Source organism: Atractosteus spatula, chromosome 6, assembly GCF_055471065.1.
Source record: "Atractosteus spatula isolate fAtrSpa1 chromosome 6, fAtrSpa1.hap1, whole genome shotgun sequence".
Taxonomy (NCBI): Eukaryota; Metazoa; Chordata; class Actinopteri; order Semionotiformes; family Lepisosteidae; genus Atractosteus; species Atractosteus spatula.
In genome coordinates this window covers 22,024,757-22,044,001 of record NC_142711.1, presented here as the reverse complement: position 1 = coordinate 22,044,001, position 19,245 = coordinate 22,024,757, and the positions used below count along the sequence as shown (strand labels likewise).

The following is a 19,245-nucleotide window of genomic DNA, read 5'->3' as shown; positions in this document are numbered from 1 at the left end:
AGTCAAAAGTACAAAAAAGGGCTGACCTTTTATTTAAAATGTATGCATGCAAATGCAAGAATATTTAAAAAAAAACCTCCAACTGACTTCATTGCTTATGCTCAGAGCTGTTAATTATCGTGAACCTGATTTTCTTCAATGAAAGACCTGGGCTTGGGCAATCCCAGTAGCCTTAATTGCTTAAGGCAGCGAAAAGGCAAATCTCACATGTAGAAATGAGAAAGATACCTACAGCAGTCACTCTCTCAGATGTCTTTAAAAGACACTGAAGCTTAGGGAGAAGAGCTGGAGGTAAGGACGGCTTTCAGGAATGGGTTTCCCTTGTGGCTGCACAAAGCATCTTGCAAAGAAAGTGTTGAAGGACTGGAGAGTAATGAACTTTTTCAGTCATGCCTGCTCTTTTATCTCAGACATTCCCACAAGCCAGATATTAATCTAATAAGCCAGTCTGTGCTCATTACGTCTTGCTCTTGCCTTAAATTGCGTTTGGATTTTTCCCATCTGTTAATGCGTGCTCTTTTCTGCCCTTGTTCAGGTATAGTATAGCTGACTTTGGTGGCGAGATTATGGCAGAGGTCTTGGCTCAGCGACAGCTAGTGAAACCAACGTACACGATGCCCATCATTCCACTGTCGAACAGCAATCAGTTTAAGCATCAGGATCATATGGAGCTTAAAGAGTACAAACCTAAGGTGTGTTCAGAGTTCGAAGCATATTTCTATAGGTTGAATGGCTCCTAATTTTCTTATCGATACTGGAGTCAACACCAAAATCTTAAAGGAATGCACAACTGTCAGGATACCACCAGAAACAAAATTGTCAGTGTTAATCCTGTCTTGAATAGCTAATCGCATAATCTTTGCCAAGAGCAATATTTTGAAAATGTGATGTATGGTTATTGACTCCAGGTATGAGCAGTAGGCAGTACACAACGGATTTTGAAAGTGTGGTTTTCAGCAGAGGCGTTTGGCTAAGCTGCCATATATGTTTAAACGGAAAAGCCTTTCTCTTTTCTTTCAGAAAGCCTTAGGTTCCATCAGGGTTCTGTTTTATTTTTTCAGCAAGAGAAGACAGAAGTTGTCCGAACAAAAAGGAAGTACGAGAAGAAGCCCAAAGTCTTACCTTTATCTACTTCTGCTGCGCCTCAGCAATCAGGTCCCTCTGTACTGCCAGTCTTCAACGCTAAGGACTTAAATCAGTATGACTTCCCAAGCTCAGATGAAGAACCTTTCTCCCAGGTAGTTACGCTGAAGCTGTCCTTTGAAAGAATAAAGATCTGCAAATCAGATTTTCCATTAATAAGAGCTGCTTCGAAATCTTGGATCTAAAACTACCTGCAGTTGTTCATGGCTGCTTTTTCTCTCTTTAGATTCATTCAGGTTCCTCAGAAGCTGAGGAAGAGAATGACCCGGACGGTCCCTTTGCTTTTCGTCGGAAGGCTGGCTGTCAATACTATGCTGTAAGTTTTGCATTTCCTTTTTCCTCCATCGCTACAGGTTATGACAACAGCTGCGTTACTTATATTGTCTCTTTCCTTTCTCTCTCGTCCCTGCCACCACCACCCCACAGTCTCGGTTGGACCAAACAGGCAATTGGCCGTGGTGTAGTCCTTCAGAGGGAGGTGTGGGAGATGTGCGCTACAGATACTGCCTCACGACCCTCACCGTCCCCCGGCGCTGCATGGGGTTCGCCCGCCGGCGCGTTGGACGAGGCGGCAGGTGAGCTCTCCGCCAGTCCCCGAATCTCCTCCCCCATACCTGGAACCCAGGTGTCTCCACGCGATGGATACAGGAATCCAGAAGGCATGCCTTTCCACAGGAGCACAGTGAGCGCGGATTGTTCCCCAAGGCGTTCTTCCTCAAGAACTCACGGCCCCGGACTTTCACTGGCATTAACCCTTTACAAGTGATCGTTCTGTCCCGCTCCATCGTTTTCTGTGCTTCATATGTTGTCATTATCTGGCAAGTCTATGCTGCTGTTAATGGGGGAATCTTAGCACAATGTGCACCCCTTGCCAAAACATTCACTGCTGGAAGCACAAGGAAAGATTTTTGAGACGGGGTGATGGGTTGAACATGATCAGTCTGTAAAATTGAAAGCTTTTCACAATTAAAAATAGTGGTCTAACCTTACTCCCCCGATGTTTTTATTTTGTGTGGGCAAAACATTTTTTACGGTACGCAATGCAACAGTGATTAAAGTTTAAATCCAACTTGAAATTTCAAAAATAAAGTATATCAACTCAGACTTCTGAAGGCGTGTGGATACTTGGCTTTGCACTGTAAATATATCTTATGCATTATATACTTAATGTCAATTTTTCACTGTTGATGCTGTGTATGTTTTTAAAAGAATAGTGTGGGCATTGATCAGATATTTTTGGCATGATTTTGATTGTGATCCTGACTTACCTCAGTACAGTTGAATAACTTTTGTTGTAAAAGCATTAAATTATCAGGTGGGATTGTGGACTGGGTACAGGTGATAGTGATTTCATCTGATCTGGGGAAAATAAAAAATGACTATCATGGAATCAACATGCCCTGCTTGTTGTGATCACACTTTTGTGCCACTCATCTTTGTTTGCTCATTTAATAGTTTGAGAGGTTAGAATGGGGTAGTTACACTGTGGACACTCTACTCTTCAAACTTGAGCTTTATCCAAGATTTAAGGATTGAGTTGGGTCATCTACGGCCCAGGATTTAGAAGTGGGAACAGCACCGAATCCCACAACTCCACCTCTGCAGCCCAGTGCAGTCTGTGTCACAGATACACAGCTTGTGTTGCTACCAGTGGCGGCCACATGTTGCTTACTCCCTTCACAATCAACTCCATGTTGAAGACCAATGTTAATCTGCATAATGAATTTAACGGGTGGATCTGTTCAATTAAATGTCCATGCACCTGGTAATCTTCCTGACTTCCTTGCAATCATAAGAGAGAAGCTTTTTTTTTTGCTCTGAGCTGCTCCTTTGGCATTGGATGCTACTCATTATCAAGCTAACGAGGGTGTGTCGTTATGAAGCTAAGCATTTTTTTAAGTTTATCGTCCATCGACACTGTCTTGCTGTCAGTTTCAACTTCTAGTTAAAGATGTAGGGGGATTGTAGGGGAGTGTTCAGAAATGCCTGCAGTACTGAGATTTTATATCGGTGTGTTAAATCAAGAAAAAAAGACTTTGAGCAAAAGCTGAACTACAGGTCAGAACTTCTGCAGTTCTCCCATTTAAAGAATGAAGAAATCTGTTACAGCCAGAGACAGAGGTACTAATTCCCTTGCATCACAAAGCAGAAATGAGTGGTAGCTCTAAACAAGCTTAATACTACTGCTTTACGGCCCTTGCTGTGGATTAGAAGCCATGCTACATTAGAAAGGTCGTGGAACAGGGGCTGACCATGCTCTTGTCTTGTCTTCTCTGCGCAGGGTCTTACTGGACAGAGCACACACAGACTATGACAATGTACTTCATCGGCTGGATCCGGAAATGCTCGCCTCCCCGCAGCCCTCTTCAGCTGACAAGTTTGCCAGTACCTCAGAAACAAATACCTCGGACAGAAATCCCTCTAGAGACCTCAGTCAAATATTATTGAACATTAAGTCTTGTCGGTGGAGACATTTTAGGCCCCGGACACTACCACTACACGATGCGGACAGTGTAGATGTCTCCTCAAGGAAACTATACAGGGGCTTGGCCCGGACGTCCTCAGCACAACCTGGGACCCAGGCAGGGGGCGCCTCCACCCAGAACAGAAGTGGCACTGGCTCCACACCCATCGCTGGTATGTCACCAGAGTGGCTTGTCCTTTCCTTCCTTTCATCTGTTTATTCCACTATAAAGATGTTTTTTCCCCTATTTTTGTCTTCCGGTGTTTTGCTTTTGGGATTCTGTGTTTTTGTAACAAATCATAAGTTAGTTTGAATTGTTATCCCTTAAGTATTTGAGAAAGGTAATTGGAAAGTTCACTGATGCATGAAATTATTCAGGGCTCTTTGTTTTAGGCTGTGAATTGACCATCTCCCAGTAGGTTTTTGAGGGCCAACAGTTCTTTATTAGAAGTGAGTACAGAAAAGGTTTTGTTGTCGTTGCTGCTGCTGCTACTTAACATTTTCATTAGACCTCTAGAATGTTAGCTTTTGAAAGAACAGTATTTTGTATGCATGTAGTGACTTTTCCATTGCTGGCTTGAGATAGGGCTAGAGAATCCGTTAGAACCAGGGGTTTATAAATAAATTCATAAGATGCTTTAGTTTTCACGGTGAATGTTGAAGGAGCCTTCCTTCCCAGAATGTGAACAAATATGGAAGGTTGTCCTCATTTGGTTCTTTTGTGCAAGTAATATTGTAGAAAGATTTATTTTGTCTTGAGTCAATTCAAATCCCAAAATAAGGGAGGAATCGATCAACCTTTTTCTATAGCTATTAACGTTGTACAGGGCCAGATTTTGTTTGTCTGGGAAGGTCCCTTGATTGCATTTAGATTTGCTGCTTTTTGTCCACTGTTTTTTACTTTTGTTTTTCTGGGTTTGCCTCGTGTTCTACACTGCACAGCTGCAAGATCTACGGAATAAGAAGTAGGGGAGGCCAAAGGCACATTCTTACATGTCATTTAAAAATGCCACAGTGGTGTAGGATATAGCGAGTGTCAGGGCACTTGTCCAGGAACTAGTTGGAGGTGCTTTAGGGGACTCGCTCAGCAATAGTGAGGGTTTCCTTTTCATCTCTAGTCCAGGGTGCTGTGGAAGGTTTTAAGTTGTTTCCTTACATCGCGTGACATTTATAGGTCACCTGTGGTGAATGTCAGATAATTTTACTCAGGAGTGAAAAATGCAGTTTTTTTTAATGCTGTTCTGTCCTATTTATGATAGGTATCATATGTATGTATGATATGCTCCTTTCCTGCTTCTGTTAATTTATAAACCAGCATTCTTTTTGGTTTATGTACTGCATCTATAAGGAGATGTGCAAGGTTTACCAATACATTAAATGTAGCAAAACATTTGCCCAACTTTACAGAATGTGAAAAGCTGACTTGAATACTTCTGAGATGGCCCTGGGTTAAGTTTTTCATTTTTGCTAGGTGTGCTAAATGTTTGTGACTCCATTATATTTAGAATAATCTAGTTTGGTAACTAGTATAGTATAATGCATATTTATATGCTGTTTATGCCTTGAATACAAAATGTGTATTTACATAATAAAGCATTCAGTACTGATACTGCATTTAAATTGTGCTCAGCAACACCTCATTTAGGAGTTCCCTTAGACTTAGAAGTTTCCTAGAGAAGTGCCTGGTGGGATGTAAGTGACCGTTTTGACCTTCATCTATTTCTTTCTGCTCTGTTTAGCATTCACAGCCGAACAATACCAGCAACACCAACAGCAGCTAGCACTGATGCAGAAACAGCAGCTTGCACAGATCCAACAGCAAGCAAATGTCTCTGTCGCCAACAGTACACAGGTAGTGGTTTTCACAACGTGTGCGGTTTTCAAGAGAATGATTTAACATCAAGAGCAACCAGCGTGTAATTTAACTTTGTCCATCTGTAATGAAGACCGTTTGCCTCCCATGCAGGGATGCCGTTACAGGATCGGTCTCACGTGGCGTTGAACGGTCTTTTGCAGGGTTTGGTATCGAAGACGTTGGATTCTGTTAGCGCCCAGTTTGCTGCCTCCGCTTTGGTGACGACAGAGCAGCTGATGGCATTCAAAGCCAAGGAGGAGGTGGTGCTCGGAATCGGAGTCAATGGGATCCTTCAGGCCTCAGGTGAGAGGGGATGAGATGGGTTTCTGGCTTCCATGAGTCTGCTTTCCTTATCACAAACAACAACAGGTGAAATACCCTAGGTCTTGTCTTGAAACACTGTTCTGTTGGTAATGGTGATCTTAGAAACTTGAATATCATTTGCCTTGAACAGTCAGAGGTTTGTCTTGTCCTGCTCATCTATTCCCTCCTACTTTCAGCAAATGAAATTGCTTTTAAAAGAATATTTGCAATCACTTGTGGCTTCTTTCTGCTGAGAATCAAACTGAGGTGGGGGTAACAGGGTATTTAAAGTTTCCTGGGTTTTTTTTAGATTTCAGTGGCTTCGGTTTTACAGATAGGTGATGGGCTTGAATCAGCTGTAATAATGCTATAAGACGCATACATGAACTATACTGCGATTGGTACTTCTTGGAAATGCCATTCATTAGATGGATCCTTATTGAATCTAATATCCTTATTTTTCTCTGTACTAAAACTAGTTCATTAAATTCAGGGATTTGTTTGAGGCTGGGGATGTACCCTGTGCTCTGTGGACAAATTGAGTGCAAATATTTATTTTTAGTGTTCGTGACTAAAATCGTACGCAAACTTGTGCATTGTACAGTTTTATCATAATATCCTTTTGTTTTGAATAAAAATAAACTCTTAACAGTTTGCCTTTTTAGTGCTTATCTAAAAGATGTAAATTTCAGCATACAGTACAAGTAATTTTTATGCACTGCACTGTATGCAGTTGTTTGCATTGAATGTAAATGTTTTCCCAGGCTAGACTTCTGTGTAAATGGTTAGAAATGTATGTCTTTGCAGCTTCTGCAGTGTTGATCTTTCTATTCAGCTCTATCCTGCAGTCTAGATTATTAATATAAATCCAGAGAGTACTGATCCTAATATATGGTACTCCAGGAATTAAATCACCCCATTTGGAGCATTTATTCCTCATCTTTACCCGTTTCATTTGTGTTAGCCCGTTCCTAATTCCATAACTTTACATTTAACAGAAGTAAGACTGTCTATGATTGCCAGGTTCGGTTTTGTCACTTTTATGACTGGCTGCTGCATTAGCACTTTTGGAAGTGCTTCACTAATTAAAACTTTTTCAGTTTAAAATCTCTCCAGGGCCTGGTGGCATTCTGCCAGTTGAACCTAAGTGCACGCTCTTCTGCCTCTTCTATACTGATATTTAATATGATGCTTTGCTTTTTCTCAACTGAAGGCAAATTGATATATTAAAATGAATTTCAATTTTTAGTTACTGTGGAAGAGCTTCAACTTAAGTCTCTTTAAACCATTGTCATCCATTTTCTGCAGTTTCCATGGCCCTGATGCAGGTTTTCTGTTCTTTCTCCAGGAGTATACAAGGGCTTACACCTCGCTAACACCGCACCTGCTGCACTTGTGCATACAAGCCAGTCAACGACCGCAGTGGGTTCCACCTTTCTCCAGCCCTCCAACAACACCCAGACTTCGAGTTCCCACAGTGCACTGAGTCACCACGGAACTGCTGCCAACTCTACAACTCAGGTCCTGATTGGGAATAACATTCGACTGATGCCCTCGTCGGGAGGCGCTGTGAACTCTATTGCCACTCTGAATGCGCGGCATATACCTAGGACTTTAAACACAGTTCCGTCATCTGCCTTAAAGTTGGCTGCGACAACAAACTGTCAAATGCCCAAGGTTACAGCCTCATCCTCAATGGATATAGTACCAAGGTAAGTGTGTGCCAGGTATCTTTCCCAAAGATGTACACGAGTGGGTACGGGTCTTCCCTTATTGCTTAAGGCCATAAGGAGATCTGGGTTTAATTAAAGTAAGATCTAATACCCAGATCCCTGTAAATGTTTTATCATTTTTGCCATACCTGCCTTTTATATAATGGTCCAGATTAAAGACCTTTTGAACTTGAGCAGCTTATCAGTAGTGGTTAACGCAGTGATTGATTGGCCCAAGTTAACAAGGTCAGGTGACGTAATGTACCTCTTGAATTATTGAAGCCTATCCCAGTGTACCCCGTGTTAAAGCTACTTCTGGCAAGGTGTTTTCATTGGGATGCATCAGGCAAGTGTCATTTTTAAATGCTGCAAGAAATATTGCTTGTGCTTCCAGACTTTTTTTTTAAGCTGCCCCAGTGTGGTGTTTGATGAAGATATTCATTTTCAGAAACCGTTTGCATTTCATATCAAGTAAAATGACCTGTTTCAGCAGAATGATGTAGACTGTTCTCAACATTTTCAGTGCAATGCATTAAAAATATAATACTTCTAGTACAGCAAATGTCATTCATTATATGAAAATTAATCCCGGTAAGTAGATATGAAAATTGTGTAGTACAGAATCATTACAATGACAACAGTATCTCTTAAATTACTGCCATTAAGGCCTTGTTAACATATGAATCACTTTCCATATGTTAAGTAATGTTTCCATTGTACGATGATGTAATTACATTTATTCTATGATTAAGGTTTTTAGTGAGTTGAGTACTTTAAATACCATAAAGAATAAATTAGTTTTCTTTATTACATGTTAAAATTAAGGTTGTGTTCAAGTTTAAACTGAAAACTCACCAGAAAGCGGACGTTGGTAAGCAGCAGGAGGAGGAGTTATGCTCGTTATGTCAAAAACGGGTTCATATTTCATCATTTTGAATTTACACGCTTTATTGCAGTTTCCAATCCAAACAGAGAGAATGTAGGCTGCATGGACCTACACTTCTCACTGAAGTGTATTCTCACACTTACAGTAGGATGCTCACCAACGAAGGAATTTTGTTCATTACAGCGAACACATGCTCATGTTTAGAAAAATAGGTAGAGATCTGCGTGCTCCATTGTAGAAAAAAAATTGTAAGGGGGGGGGCTACCTGTATGTCAAAGCTCTTAAGCGCTGCGTTACATCCGAGTGATAAAAACACATGAGTTAGCACTGTGGCCATGGGTAGATGGGAAGGTTGTTGCACTCTGTACCTGTAGATACTGTGGTTTATGATTATGCATCTATTTCTCCTATCCAAACTCCGATGTATGCACCCGTGAACCACTTAGACAATCGGCATCTTTTTTTTTTAATGAATCTTTTTGAGTGAGGAAGCAATAACTTTGTGTCTTTTCTTTGCAGGGAAAACCATGATAAAGAAAAGCCAGCACTAAGCAGTATAGCGGACAATACAGTGGCCATGGAAGTAACGTAGTGCCAGTGGGCCGGACCTGGGCTTGGGGACTGGTTTAGGTGCTATGCATCAGTAGCATTGTGAATGCAAGGGATGGTGGAATGCAGCACATTTGTGTTTCCATGGCAACTGCTGGGACTTAATTGCAATGCTCATCTCTCATGCTTTCATTTTTTATTTGTTACTGTTAATAAGAGGAATCAACGTCTGTAAATTATGAATATGGCAATTATATGTACAGTACTGCATATTTGTAATACCCTTGTATATACGTTACTTGAATACAGAACTGTTCATTTGTGATGTTTTGCACTTGGGAAAAATGAAAAAAATTGCAACTGGTAAGAGTGTGAGATTTGAGAGTTGTATAGAGACAAAATGTGTCATCACATCATGTGCATGGTGCGGAACCTGCTGTTTTATCTATTTATTGTGCTGTGTTTACAGTTTTTTTGTACACTGTACCTTCATTGGTTCCTGTGCTGTAGTAAATGTGTTAGGTAGCTATGGACTCCTCGGTATTTTGTATATTGTGAACATAACTAGGGTCCCCTTTGGGTCCCCGAGTTTTCTGTGTATCATGTGGAATTAATGGTGACATACATACAGAATAGGGGGGGGATTTAAGGCATCGGTTTGTTAGTGGGTAATCTATTACTTACTGGGATCTTCCATTTCTATTGTCCCAAGACAAGTAACAAGCTAGGGGTGAAGTCTCTTCCCAGAAGCCAGTGTAGCTTCTGATTAAGCACTATTTTTATTGGTTTAACTGTTGCTGCTTTATATAATTTTGGTCCCTAGTTTTCATAACAGTGGAGTCCCTAATACCTCTTTTTTTTTGTTTGGCTACTTTTTTTAGCTACTCCTTCCCTTTTTTTCTTTTGTAAAAAATACATTGAAAGGTTATTTTTGTATCTTTTTTTTTGTTCTTGTGATAATGATTGTATCCTCCTTGTATCGAAAGACTTCATTCTTTTGTTACTTGTTCATAGAAAAAAAGGCTATAAGGGAGATGAATGCAGTAATTGCTGTACGTGTATCATCATTCCAATTTCTAAAAAAAAAGATGAAAAAAACAGCCAGCTTTTCCTTTTAAGATTCTCCAGAAGGCTGCAAGGCCAGAACCACAAATATCGGGTGCCTTCCTTTGGAAATAATGAGCTCTCTTCTGTGAAGAGTATGGTACTTAACAGACTACTAGTAGTTTTTTGTCAGTACCTGAATCTGAATGCCCAGTCCAATGGCATAATTTATCCTTGAGGTTTTCTAGTCCCACCTGGAAGATTAAAAAAATATTGTGACAGAATTCTCACAAAAAATAAACCCCAGGGCATTATATGTTGACCAGCAGATGTCTCTTGTATTTTGTTTCCTGATTGCACTCGTCTCTTTAAGAGATGTGGGGGTGGGATGGGGTTGGAATTGATTATTGCAGCTGATGGCAAACCCTTGGGTTGAAAAGCCATTAGCAGCCCGTTATACAAAACTCACAAAGATTTCTTTAGATTTCCTCATTCATACCACTTCTCGCAGTTTAGTGTAAATTACAAATCCAATCTGCATTTTCTTCTAATGGAGTGCAGAGACCACTAATTCTTTTTGCTTAATGGAGTAAGAATCTTTAATTGGGTTTATTGCAGTAACTAGTTCCTTCAGGGCTCTGTATTATCTCAATTCTGGGATTTTCTGAAATTGATTTAAAAATGCAAGGCTTTTCAGACGCACAACTCTAGTTTAACAGCTCTGTCAGAGCACTAACCTTGAGAAATGTATTAAACACATTAGATGTGACAGAACTTAAAGGCCACTGCTGCAGAACCTGAAGTAATTATTTTTTCAATTAACCTTCTAAATGTGTACAATTCAGGCTTGGCAAATGGTTTCTGCCTTATTCCAGATTTCATCAGTCAGAATTCTTGCCATTGGAATTGCCTTAGAACCCTGTTGCCACTGCAGAAGTTTTATAAGGAACAATTATAAAATGTGCCTCGTACCAGCATCTGTACAACATAAAACCTGTCAAGGACCAGCAGGGCTACTAGCAGAACTTTGTTAAAATCCTCTAATTCTCCAAGAATTAGTGCGTTTTCACTCTGACCAATGCCTGCATTGGCAGAAGTAGGGTGTGGTTAAGTGGAGTGTTGAATAAACTGCAAGGCGCTTTCCAAAGATATTACTGTAAGTTTTAAATACTTGCTGACATCCTGTAACTGGAAATGGAAGTCATGATGTACTTGTCTTCTCTTGCTGTGGACTTGCAGAGGATTGATTTACTTGCTAGAAGCGGCCTTCTTCCATTGTCCTTTATTGCAGGTAAGAAAACTGCAGATATGCAGTATTGTTTCCTGCAACTTCAATGTAACCAAAGCGAATGATTCTTAAAATGTAATCATGAATCATGTTTTAGAGAATGTTCTAAATTGCCCTTCTACGCCACACCCCCTTTCCAAGAATGTGTTAAAACAGGCTTAATCAAAGTTTATTTTGCTACTTTGAGCCAGTTGCAGAATTTTGATTTAGGGTTCTCCTAAAGTCTTTCAGTGATTGGGCCTGTTTCCTCATTGATTCTGGACTCTGTGCAGAAGGAATGTTGCATTTCATAAGTAGATCAATAAAATGTAACAAATGACCAAATAAAACCAAGATTATACAATCGTACATCCAAAGCTACTGTAGAAATTAGCCTTGTCCATTTTAAAAATCTAGTGATATTTCTGAGGTGAAAAAAAAGATGTTTTGATAATATGCTGCACTTGTGGGTCAAATGTTAAGCTAGAATCGAATATCACCCCAAGGTTTTTCAATTTAGGCTAAAACTCAAGTACAGAACCATCTACAGATAGGGCTATAGGATTGGCTTTACAAAGTTGATGGGGGGTGTCAATAAGCATGACTTCAGTCTTGTCACAGTTAAGGTGAAGAAAATTTAGTCATCCAAGTTTTTATGTCAGAGATGCAATTAGAAATGAGACAGCCACATCAGTGTCAGGTTTGGTATGGATGTATATTTGAGTATCATCATTGTAGAAATGATAGCTGAGGCCATGTGATCTTAAAAGCTGACCAAGTGGAAACTTGTAAATGGTGAAGAGCAAGGGGCCCAGTATTGAGCCCTGAGGAACACCAGACTTAACAAGACCAATTTCAGACCTATACCCATTAAGAGAGACAAAGTGACAGTGATCAGTGAGGTAAGATTTGAACCATTTGAGAGCAGTGTCAGAAACTCCAAACAGTCTCAAGACGAGAAAGTAAGATCTGTGGTCAACAGTGTCAAAAGCAGCACCGAGATCAAGAGGGATGAGTATAGAGAGAGAACCAGAATCAGAAGCTATTAGAAGATCGTTAGTGACTTTGACAAGGGCAGTTTCTGTGCTGTGAAGTTGACGGGAGCCAGATTGGAGGGGTTCAAAAAGGTTATTTGTCATGAGGTGGTTATGTAACTGAAATGTGACAGCACGTTCTAGAATTTTTGCAAGAAAGGGTAAGTTGGGAGATTTATGCCTCCCCGTATCACAAACGTACACGTATTGTTATTGTACGCCTTGTTGCAGAGCTCGCGGCACCTCACTGTGACCTGGGGGCCTCTCAGGGTGCAGGCCACAGGGCGGTTGCCTGGTTTGCTGTGTCTTAGGTGGCACTGCTGCAGCCTGTCCGCCCAGTCCTGCAGCGCACGCCTCTGACTTCTTAGAACGTGTGTTTTCTGAACAGGTCCTTTTAATAAAACCCTTTCCCTGATACGTACAGAATATTCCAAAACTTAACCCACCTGCAAATTCCAAAACGCTTAAATTAGAGATCCTGCATAGGGTGTTTTTTGAGGCTATTACCAGTCTAATGATTTCAGAATGTTACTCCTCTAAAAAGAAAGTAGGGACCCTCATCACAACCTTGGTTAATTTTTGTGGAGAACCGCTCCTCTTAAGAAAGTGTTTAGGCAGCAGCCATTTCACTCTGAAATTGACAACTAGCAACCCTCTGAAGGTCAGCAAGTGTGAGCCTCGGTTAGTACCTGGATGGGAGACCTCCTGGGAAAGCTAAGGCTGCTGCTGGAAGAGGAGTTAATGGGACCAGAAGGGGGCGCCCCCCCCCCCCCCCTCCTGTGGTCTGTGTGGGTCCTAATGCCCCGGTGTAGTGACTACTGTAAAAAAAAAAAAAGGTGTTGTCCTTCCAATGCATCATAAAACCAAGGTCCTGACTCTCTGTGGTCATTAAAAATCCCAGGACATTGCTCAAAAAGAGTAGGTGTGTTACCTGGCATCCTGTCCAAATTCCCCCCTGGCCTTTACCAATCATGGCCTCTTAATAATCCCCATCTATGAACTGGCTTCATCACTCTGCTTTTCTTCCCCCTGAGAGCTGATGTGTGGCGCAGTTTGACTGCCATCACATCATCCAGGTAGGGGATACACATTACTTGTAAAGTGTCAGTGTGAACCACTACAGTAATGAATTGTTTATTTAAAAGGATTTTTGTCTAGTGTGTTGCAACTGATGCATAATTTTAATGTTTAGCTAGCTATGCAATCAAGCATTTTGAACAATCCATTTTCTGCAGCAAATACCGAATCTATGAATTTTTGAAAGAACTACCTAAATCTATAGTAAAGTGAATGAATGGTTTACTAAACTATAGAAGATGTGTTGTTGTTGGAGATGATAAAACAATAGCAATTTTAAAATCTTAAATCAAAGTGATACTAATAATATACAATATATGTAAGGCTGGAGAAACCCTCTTCAATAGAAAGTGGTTTTGAGGTACAATGGCATAAAAACCTTACTTTAACCACTAACATATGTACTGTTTATTATTATAGTGCCAGCAAGTGAAACTTACGACTTCCATAGTGTTGGCTGTGGTGCAAGCCTTTGTAGATGAGACAAATTATTATGAGGCTGATGAAAGCCTTTCTGGATTCTTTCCTAAAATTACGAATCAAAAGAGTGACGAGTAAAAAAAATTACGTTTTTTAATTCACTGAGAAATCACTCACTTCTTAAATCACGTCTTGGCCAACGCTGAAGTTATCGCCACCTCTTCGGTCCTCACTAGAACATTTTTTATTTCTCTTCAAGTACTTCATATACAATATCTTGACAACATAGGATACCTCATTTAGCACTTGCTTGCTTTCTTATATATGCCATATTTTGAAAGTAGGTTAAACTGCCTGTTTGCGTAGCTATCACAGTACTTAATTTGAAGTGGGTTGTAGCTATAGCTATCAATGTTTTCCCAATAGGCTTTCCTACTTGTGCTGAGAATGTAGGTTCTGAGAGCACACAACTGCTACACAGGCCACTATGCAGAAAGAGTCCATTTAAAATAGCCAAAACAAACTAGTCAAAACCGCATGATGTCTTTGGGAGGTGGGAAGAAAACGAAGCTCACCTCAGAATCCCATGCAAACGCAGGAAAAACATGCAAACTCCACACCTGTATGTGCTTGAGCCCAATGTCTCCGCAACATTTAATTCCCTGTATGTTCTTATTACTTTACTATCTCTGTTATCCATCTGAAAAAGAATGTTGTGGTCAGAATAAAAACCTCTTCCTGCAACAGCGACAGAGAGTCGAGTTGAGGCTTACTGTAATTCTTGGGAACGATTCGTCCTTTTGAAATAAAGAGAGCTTCAGAAACAAACAGTATCTTTAGTGTGCCTGTGCCATACGTTGATTTGTCAGAGAACAAGCTCACTTAACCCAGCTGTACAGAAGATGTCTACAAAAATTATTTCCTTGCTTTTAGTTATTTTCAAGTCCTCTCACTGTGCATCATCTCTCTCGTCAGGCATTAGAGTGAAGGAGGACAAGCTATAGCACCGTAAACATCCGGCCAAATTTCTGAAATAGGAGTGAGGGATCTCTGTGTAAAAAGCTTCATTTCAAATGTGCAAATATGAAAGGAATAATAAAAACATGCTCAGTCTAGATAAAATGAACAAGGACAGAGGGACTCCATCCTACCAAACTCACAGGCCAAATGCTCAAAGAAAAGACTCATTCTACAAAATTAATCAAACACGCCGCAAACGTGTATCTGTGTTACAATACAGGATCCCTTTAATGCAACCTTTAATGTTCTGCCCGTTATTTATTTGCTGTGCAAGTGAGGCATGCCGTTTTAACTCAATCCTACGACAATTTCCATTTCCATTTTTTGATATTATACTTAAAAAAAAGGTTTAAAAGGGACCACTAAAATTCATGTTAGTGCGTTGTGCATGTCGCGATTTAAATATGTCAAATATTCAGTAGGTTCGATTTAATGTATATCAGGTTTATTTAATGTTTTCTATATAACCGACAACATATCCATCGTCTGGTCGATTCCAAGACAAATTTCATTGTATACGTTTTTGACCAGTTCTTGCTGAAGTGTTCCAGTTAGCCCTCTGCACTAGACTCCCTGCTTTAGGAAATTCCAGGAAAGGACTTGGATTCCAGGTAATAATTTTGTTGAGCTAGACTGGCTACCTCCTGTTGTTATACTGATAGTGCTCCAGCTACTTCACTTATGCTGCAAAATACACTCTCGTTCTGAAAGACTACAAAACTGCCCCTTCATTCACCGACTTGGTCTTACCTTATTTTTTATATTGGTCTGAAAATAATATTATATATTTCACATATAGTTAAATATCTTCATATATAATATACTGTATGAAGAAGGTGCATTGCTGGATAGCTGTTTTCTTGGTTTTGCTTGTCTATATCAAGAGACTGCTGTGCTTGAATCTTGAGCTTCCTTGTCAAAAGGAGACTTTCCCCAAGCAGTAAACTCAAGGTCAACTCTTAGGAGGAAAACCCCTAAATCGAAGCACAGCACTGTTCTGCAAATGTCCCCATGTTCAGTCTTCCGTTGTTGTAGCGTCTGACTCCAAATTCCACCAGGTTTAAAAAAATGAAAGAAAAATCTGCCTTTTTTTACATCGGGCAAATGTAACGGAGTCAAATCACACGAACGTGTTTTTACTGGAGCAAAATTGGCTTTATTCGTTTAAGAAACTGGCTAGTACACAAGTCCTGCGGAAGGATTAATTCGGATAAAACCCAACACCCCCCATCGTCCTCGTACTGGACGTTCTGTCTCGAGTTCAGCCGTGGGCTGGATACTTTCCCTGAACTCCTGCATTTCTCAATTGTGAATTACAGCTAGATCGAATACAGTCCATTTACTTCGCACCTGTGCTTAATCAAATCTGCAGGCAACATTGTGAAGTTCTGGGGAATGTGGCACAACCCTTAGGAGGTAATAAGGTTTCTACACGGAGACCGAAAGAATTACTGTTTGACATGTGCCGTATTTTTAAATTGCAAACGGAGTCTGAGATCACAAAACAAAATTAAATCTGATCTTTCTCAGTGGAAAAGGTGCTGATCAGAGAATTACAGGGTACACTTTCCCCATAAAGATTATATACCCCAAGTCTGCCCTGTAAGTACTATACACAGGGTTCTGGGGACATATTATTGCAGATCAAGTCTGCGTCTCTTCTATTAAAGATGCATTATTGTGCCGTACTTTGTGATACAGTTTTATGATGTGGTTTTTGTGGAGTGAAGGTTACTGTTTGTTTTTTGAGCGAAAATGAGTTTTTATAGGCTGACCTTGAAATGCAAATAAACCACATATTTACAGCAGTGCATTTACTGGTGTGCGGGCTATAGAACGACCTTGACTTCACGTTGTCGATTGTGGCTCCAATAAAGTTTTTATATAAAGAAATACTGAACACACAAGGAAGTTACGTTTTTGTGCAGTAACAATTCTATTCGTCCTCAAGGCAACAGTACAACCGGCCTCCTAAATGATGCATGGACAGAATATTTACAATTTCTCGTACAAAGGTAAATTTGTTTGAAGAGATGTTTCTGTTTCTCTCTCCTGTAAATAGGTGAAAAATAGGAGTGATAACTGTACGCTCGTTAGACCTTGCCTGCAGTCACTTCAAACATGTGATCATTGAATACCAAAGAACAAAAAGGCTATTGCCACAAAAAACTGTAACAAAATATTCCGGTAAATCACAAACATATTCTGTTAACGCTGACAGCTAGTGCATTCGTGTTTCGAGATTTTCAAGGCCAGTTTTTTTTTGCGTGTAACAAGAAATACATGAGTCACAGGTCTGTGAACAGAAATGTAGAAAGCTGTGGAAGACGGAAGGTGAACATTGAAACGATTCTCAATGTGTTTTGAAAGAACAGTTTTGTTGCTTTTTCCGGATTTATGAGTTCGCTAATGTTCTGTGTCATGTCATCAGACTGCGAGATACGAATACGGGCAGGGTTATGTGTGGGGGACCGGATCTTTGTAAACAAATACGTAGGTAATCGATAAACGAGTCATATAGCAGAAGAGAGAGGGAAAGACGTGAAGCATGTGTTTTAGCCGAGTGCGGCGCATACCCGAGAAATGAACGCACAGGGACTGTGAATTGTGTTCTTGAAAATAGGTTGTTGTCGTTGAGCTAGTAGTAACTGTGTTCAGATTCCCATTAGAACCCCCAAATCCAATATGTAGTATTAAAACTCTCTATTTTATATGAATATCTGCGTTACTATTTTAAGTGTACCATCGTGTACAATTGTAAACCATTGCAGAGAATTTCTCAGACACTTCACATGCAAAAACCTAACACGAAGATCCGCTCAAATTGCAGGACATTAGTATTTCGGTGAGATCTGTGGGAACTTCTTACAGAAAAGCAATGAAAGTACAATAAGAGAGCAGGATTATAGAGGCTTAAATGTTCTGCGAGTGAGGCTGTAGACAGATGAAGGTCAGGAATATTAGAAACTGGAGTGTCAGCATTGTAAAAACAACCTACAAAGAAAAACAGGTGTTATTTAAGTTGTAATGAGCAACTAAATGCTAAAAATGCTATACGTTGTAAGATAGTGTCAGTATATGTAAAATGTTTTAATTTGTTTTCACTGGTAAAGTTCAGTTTGCAGGAGTAATGATGCATAGCCCCGCTTAGTGCAGTTTGTGTTGTTGCGGTTATTTAGTATTCTGTCAATACTGCGTTAAATGGCAAATCATGTGATGAGTTCATTTATCTTTTTCACATGAAACTACCAGCAGCAAATATCATTTTGAAGCTCTTAGCTATTAATGTATAGTTACAAATGTGCATGTTTTTAGGGAAAACCACAAAGGCGTTAATTTAAAGGAAAAGGCAAAAATGAAGAAAACATATATATCCTGTCTTCAGTAATTTTCTGACGTGAGACGTTAAGTAAGATGAACCAGAGTCAACAGTGAATCGAATGTTGTATCTTACAAGCTGTAATGCGGCCCAGCCTTTAAAAAGATTGACTTACTGTAACTTCACGTTTTGTTTTGTTTTTTACACAAGGATTGCAGAATGGAAAAGACCACGTTGAATGGAAATGAAAGAAGAAACGAGACAGACAGTACCGTACTATTCATGGACAGACAAAAAGAGGAAAAGACTACTAATTAATCAGCAGATATAAAATGAAAAGCAAAAGTAAGCAATACAGCGTAGGGTACGGGGTTCTAGTAAAAGCAGTACTAACAGAAAGTGATTAATAAACTTTACACAACAGAAAACATGACACGAAAAAAGTTCTAAATATAGGTTCTTATAGTTTGGAATGATATGAAACAGAGAAAATGAATTCTATGAGCACTTTGATGATTTTTCTTAGTAACATGGACTTGAGAAAAGAGAACTGAAAGATCAGAACTATCATATCTGTAACCTGTTAGATGGAGCAGGCACTAAATGGTATTTTTCAGTTCTGCTCTGTGATATATCCCTAGTTTTTAAAATACAAAACTTCTCTAGTCAGTGTTCACTTTCTCTCTAATGAGTTCAGAGAGCCTATGTGCCAGTTTTAAAGAGATTGTGGCACAATATTTCCTGGCGTTTAGATGCCTACTAGTCAGTGATACTCAAACCTGGATTAACAAAATTCATTAAAATATTTCTTCTGCCCCTTTGGTAGTTCCACCCACCCATTTCATGCAGTTGGGAGAGCCAGAGTCTATCCCAGCAAGCAACAGGCACAAGGTAAGATACACACTGGACAGCTCACCTGTCCATCACAGGGCACACCTCATCACAGCAGGGCTATTGTTTCCAGAAGCTACAGTAGTTTTTTGAGCTGTGGGAGAAAACCCATGTGAACACAGGTGGAACATATAAACTCAATATCAAACTCAATATCAACAGCACTCCAGGTCTGGAATTGACCCCAGGGCCCCAGTACTGCAAGATAGCAATGCTAAACACTGTACCACCATGCCACCCTTAAGGTTTCTCAGTTTCTAA

The 19,245-nt window shown here is 40.0% G+C and overlaps 1 protein-coding gene across 2 annotated transcripts in view; it reads left to right on the top strand.

Annotated features, from left to right (window-relative positions):
* The window catches only part of LOC148832674 (enhancer of polycomb homolog 1-like), a 67,264-nt gene extending 56,983 nt beyond the window's left edge, over window positions 1-10,281 (top strand). For both annotated transcript variants that reach the window (XM_088918846.1, XM_088918845.1), the window contains 9 exons: window positions 536-692; window positions 1,062-1,238; window positions 1,370-1,459; window positions 1,570-1,718; window positions 3,425-3,780; window positions 5,347-5,459; window positions 5,624-5,765; window positions 7,114-7,477; window positions 8,883-10,281. In XM_088918846.1, coding sequence (XP_088774972.1) covers window positions 536-692; window positions 1,062-1,238; window positions 1,370-1,459; window positions 1,570-1,718; window positions 3,425-3,780; window positions 5,347-5,459; window positions 5,624-5,765; window positions 7,114-7,477; window positions 8,883-8,955 — 1,621 coding nt within the window. In that variant the 3' untranslated portion in view covers window positions 8,956-10,281. The remainder of the gene's footprint in view (window positions 1-535; window positions 693-1,061; window positions 1,239-1,369; window positions 1,460-1,569; window positions 1,719-3,424; window positions 3,781-5,346; window positions 5,460-5,623; window positions 5,766-7,113; window positions 7,478-8,882) is intronic.
* The last annotated feature ends 8,964 nt before the right edge of the window (window positions 10,282-19,245 follow it).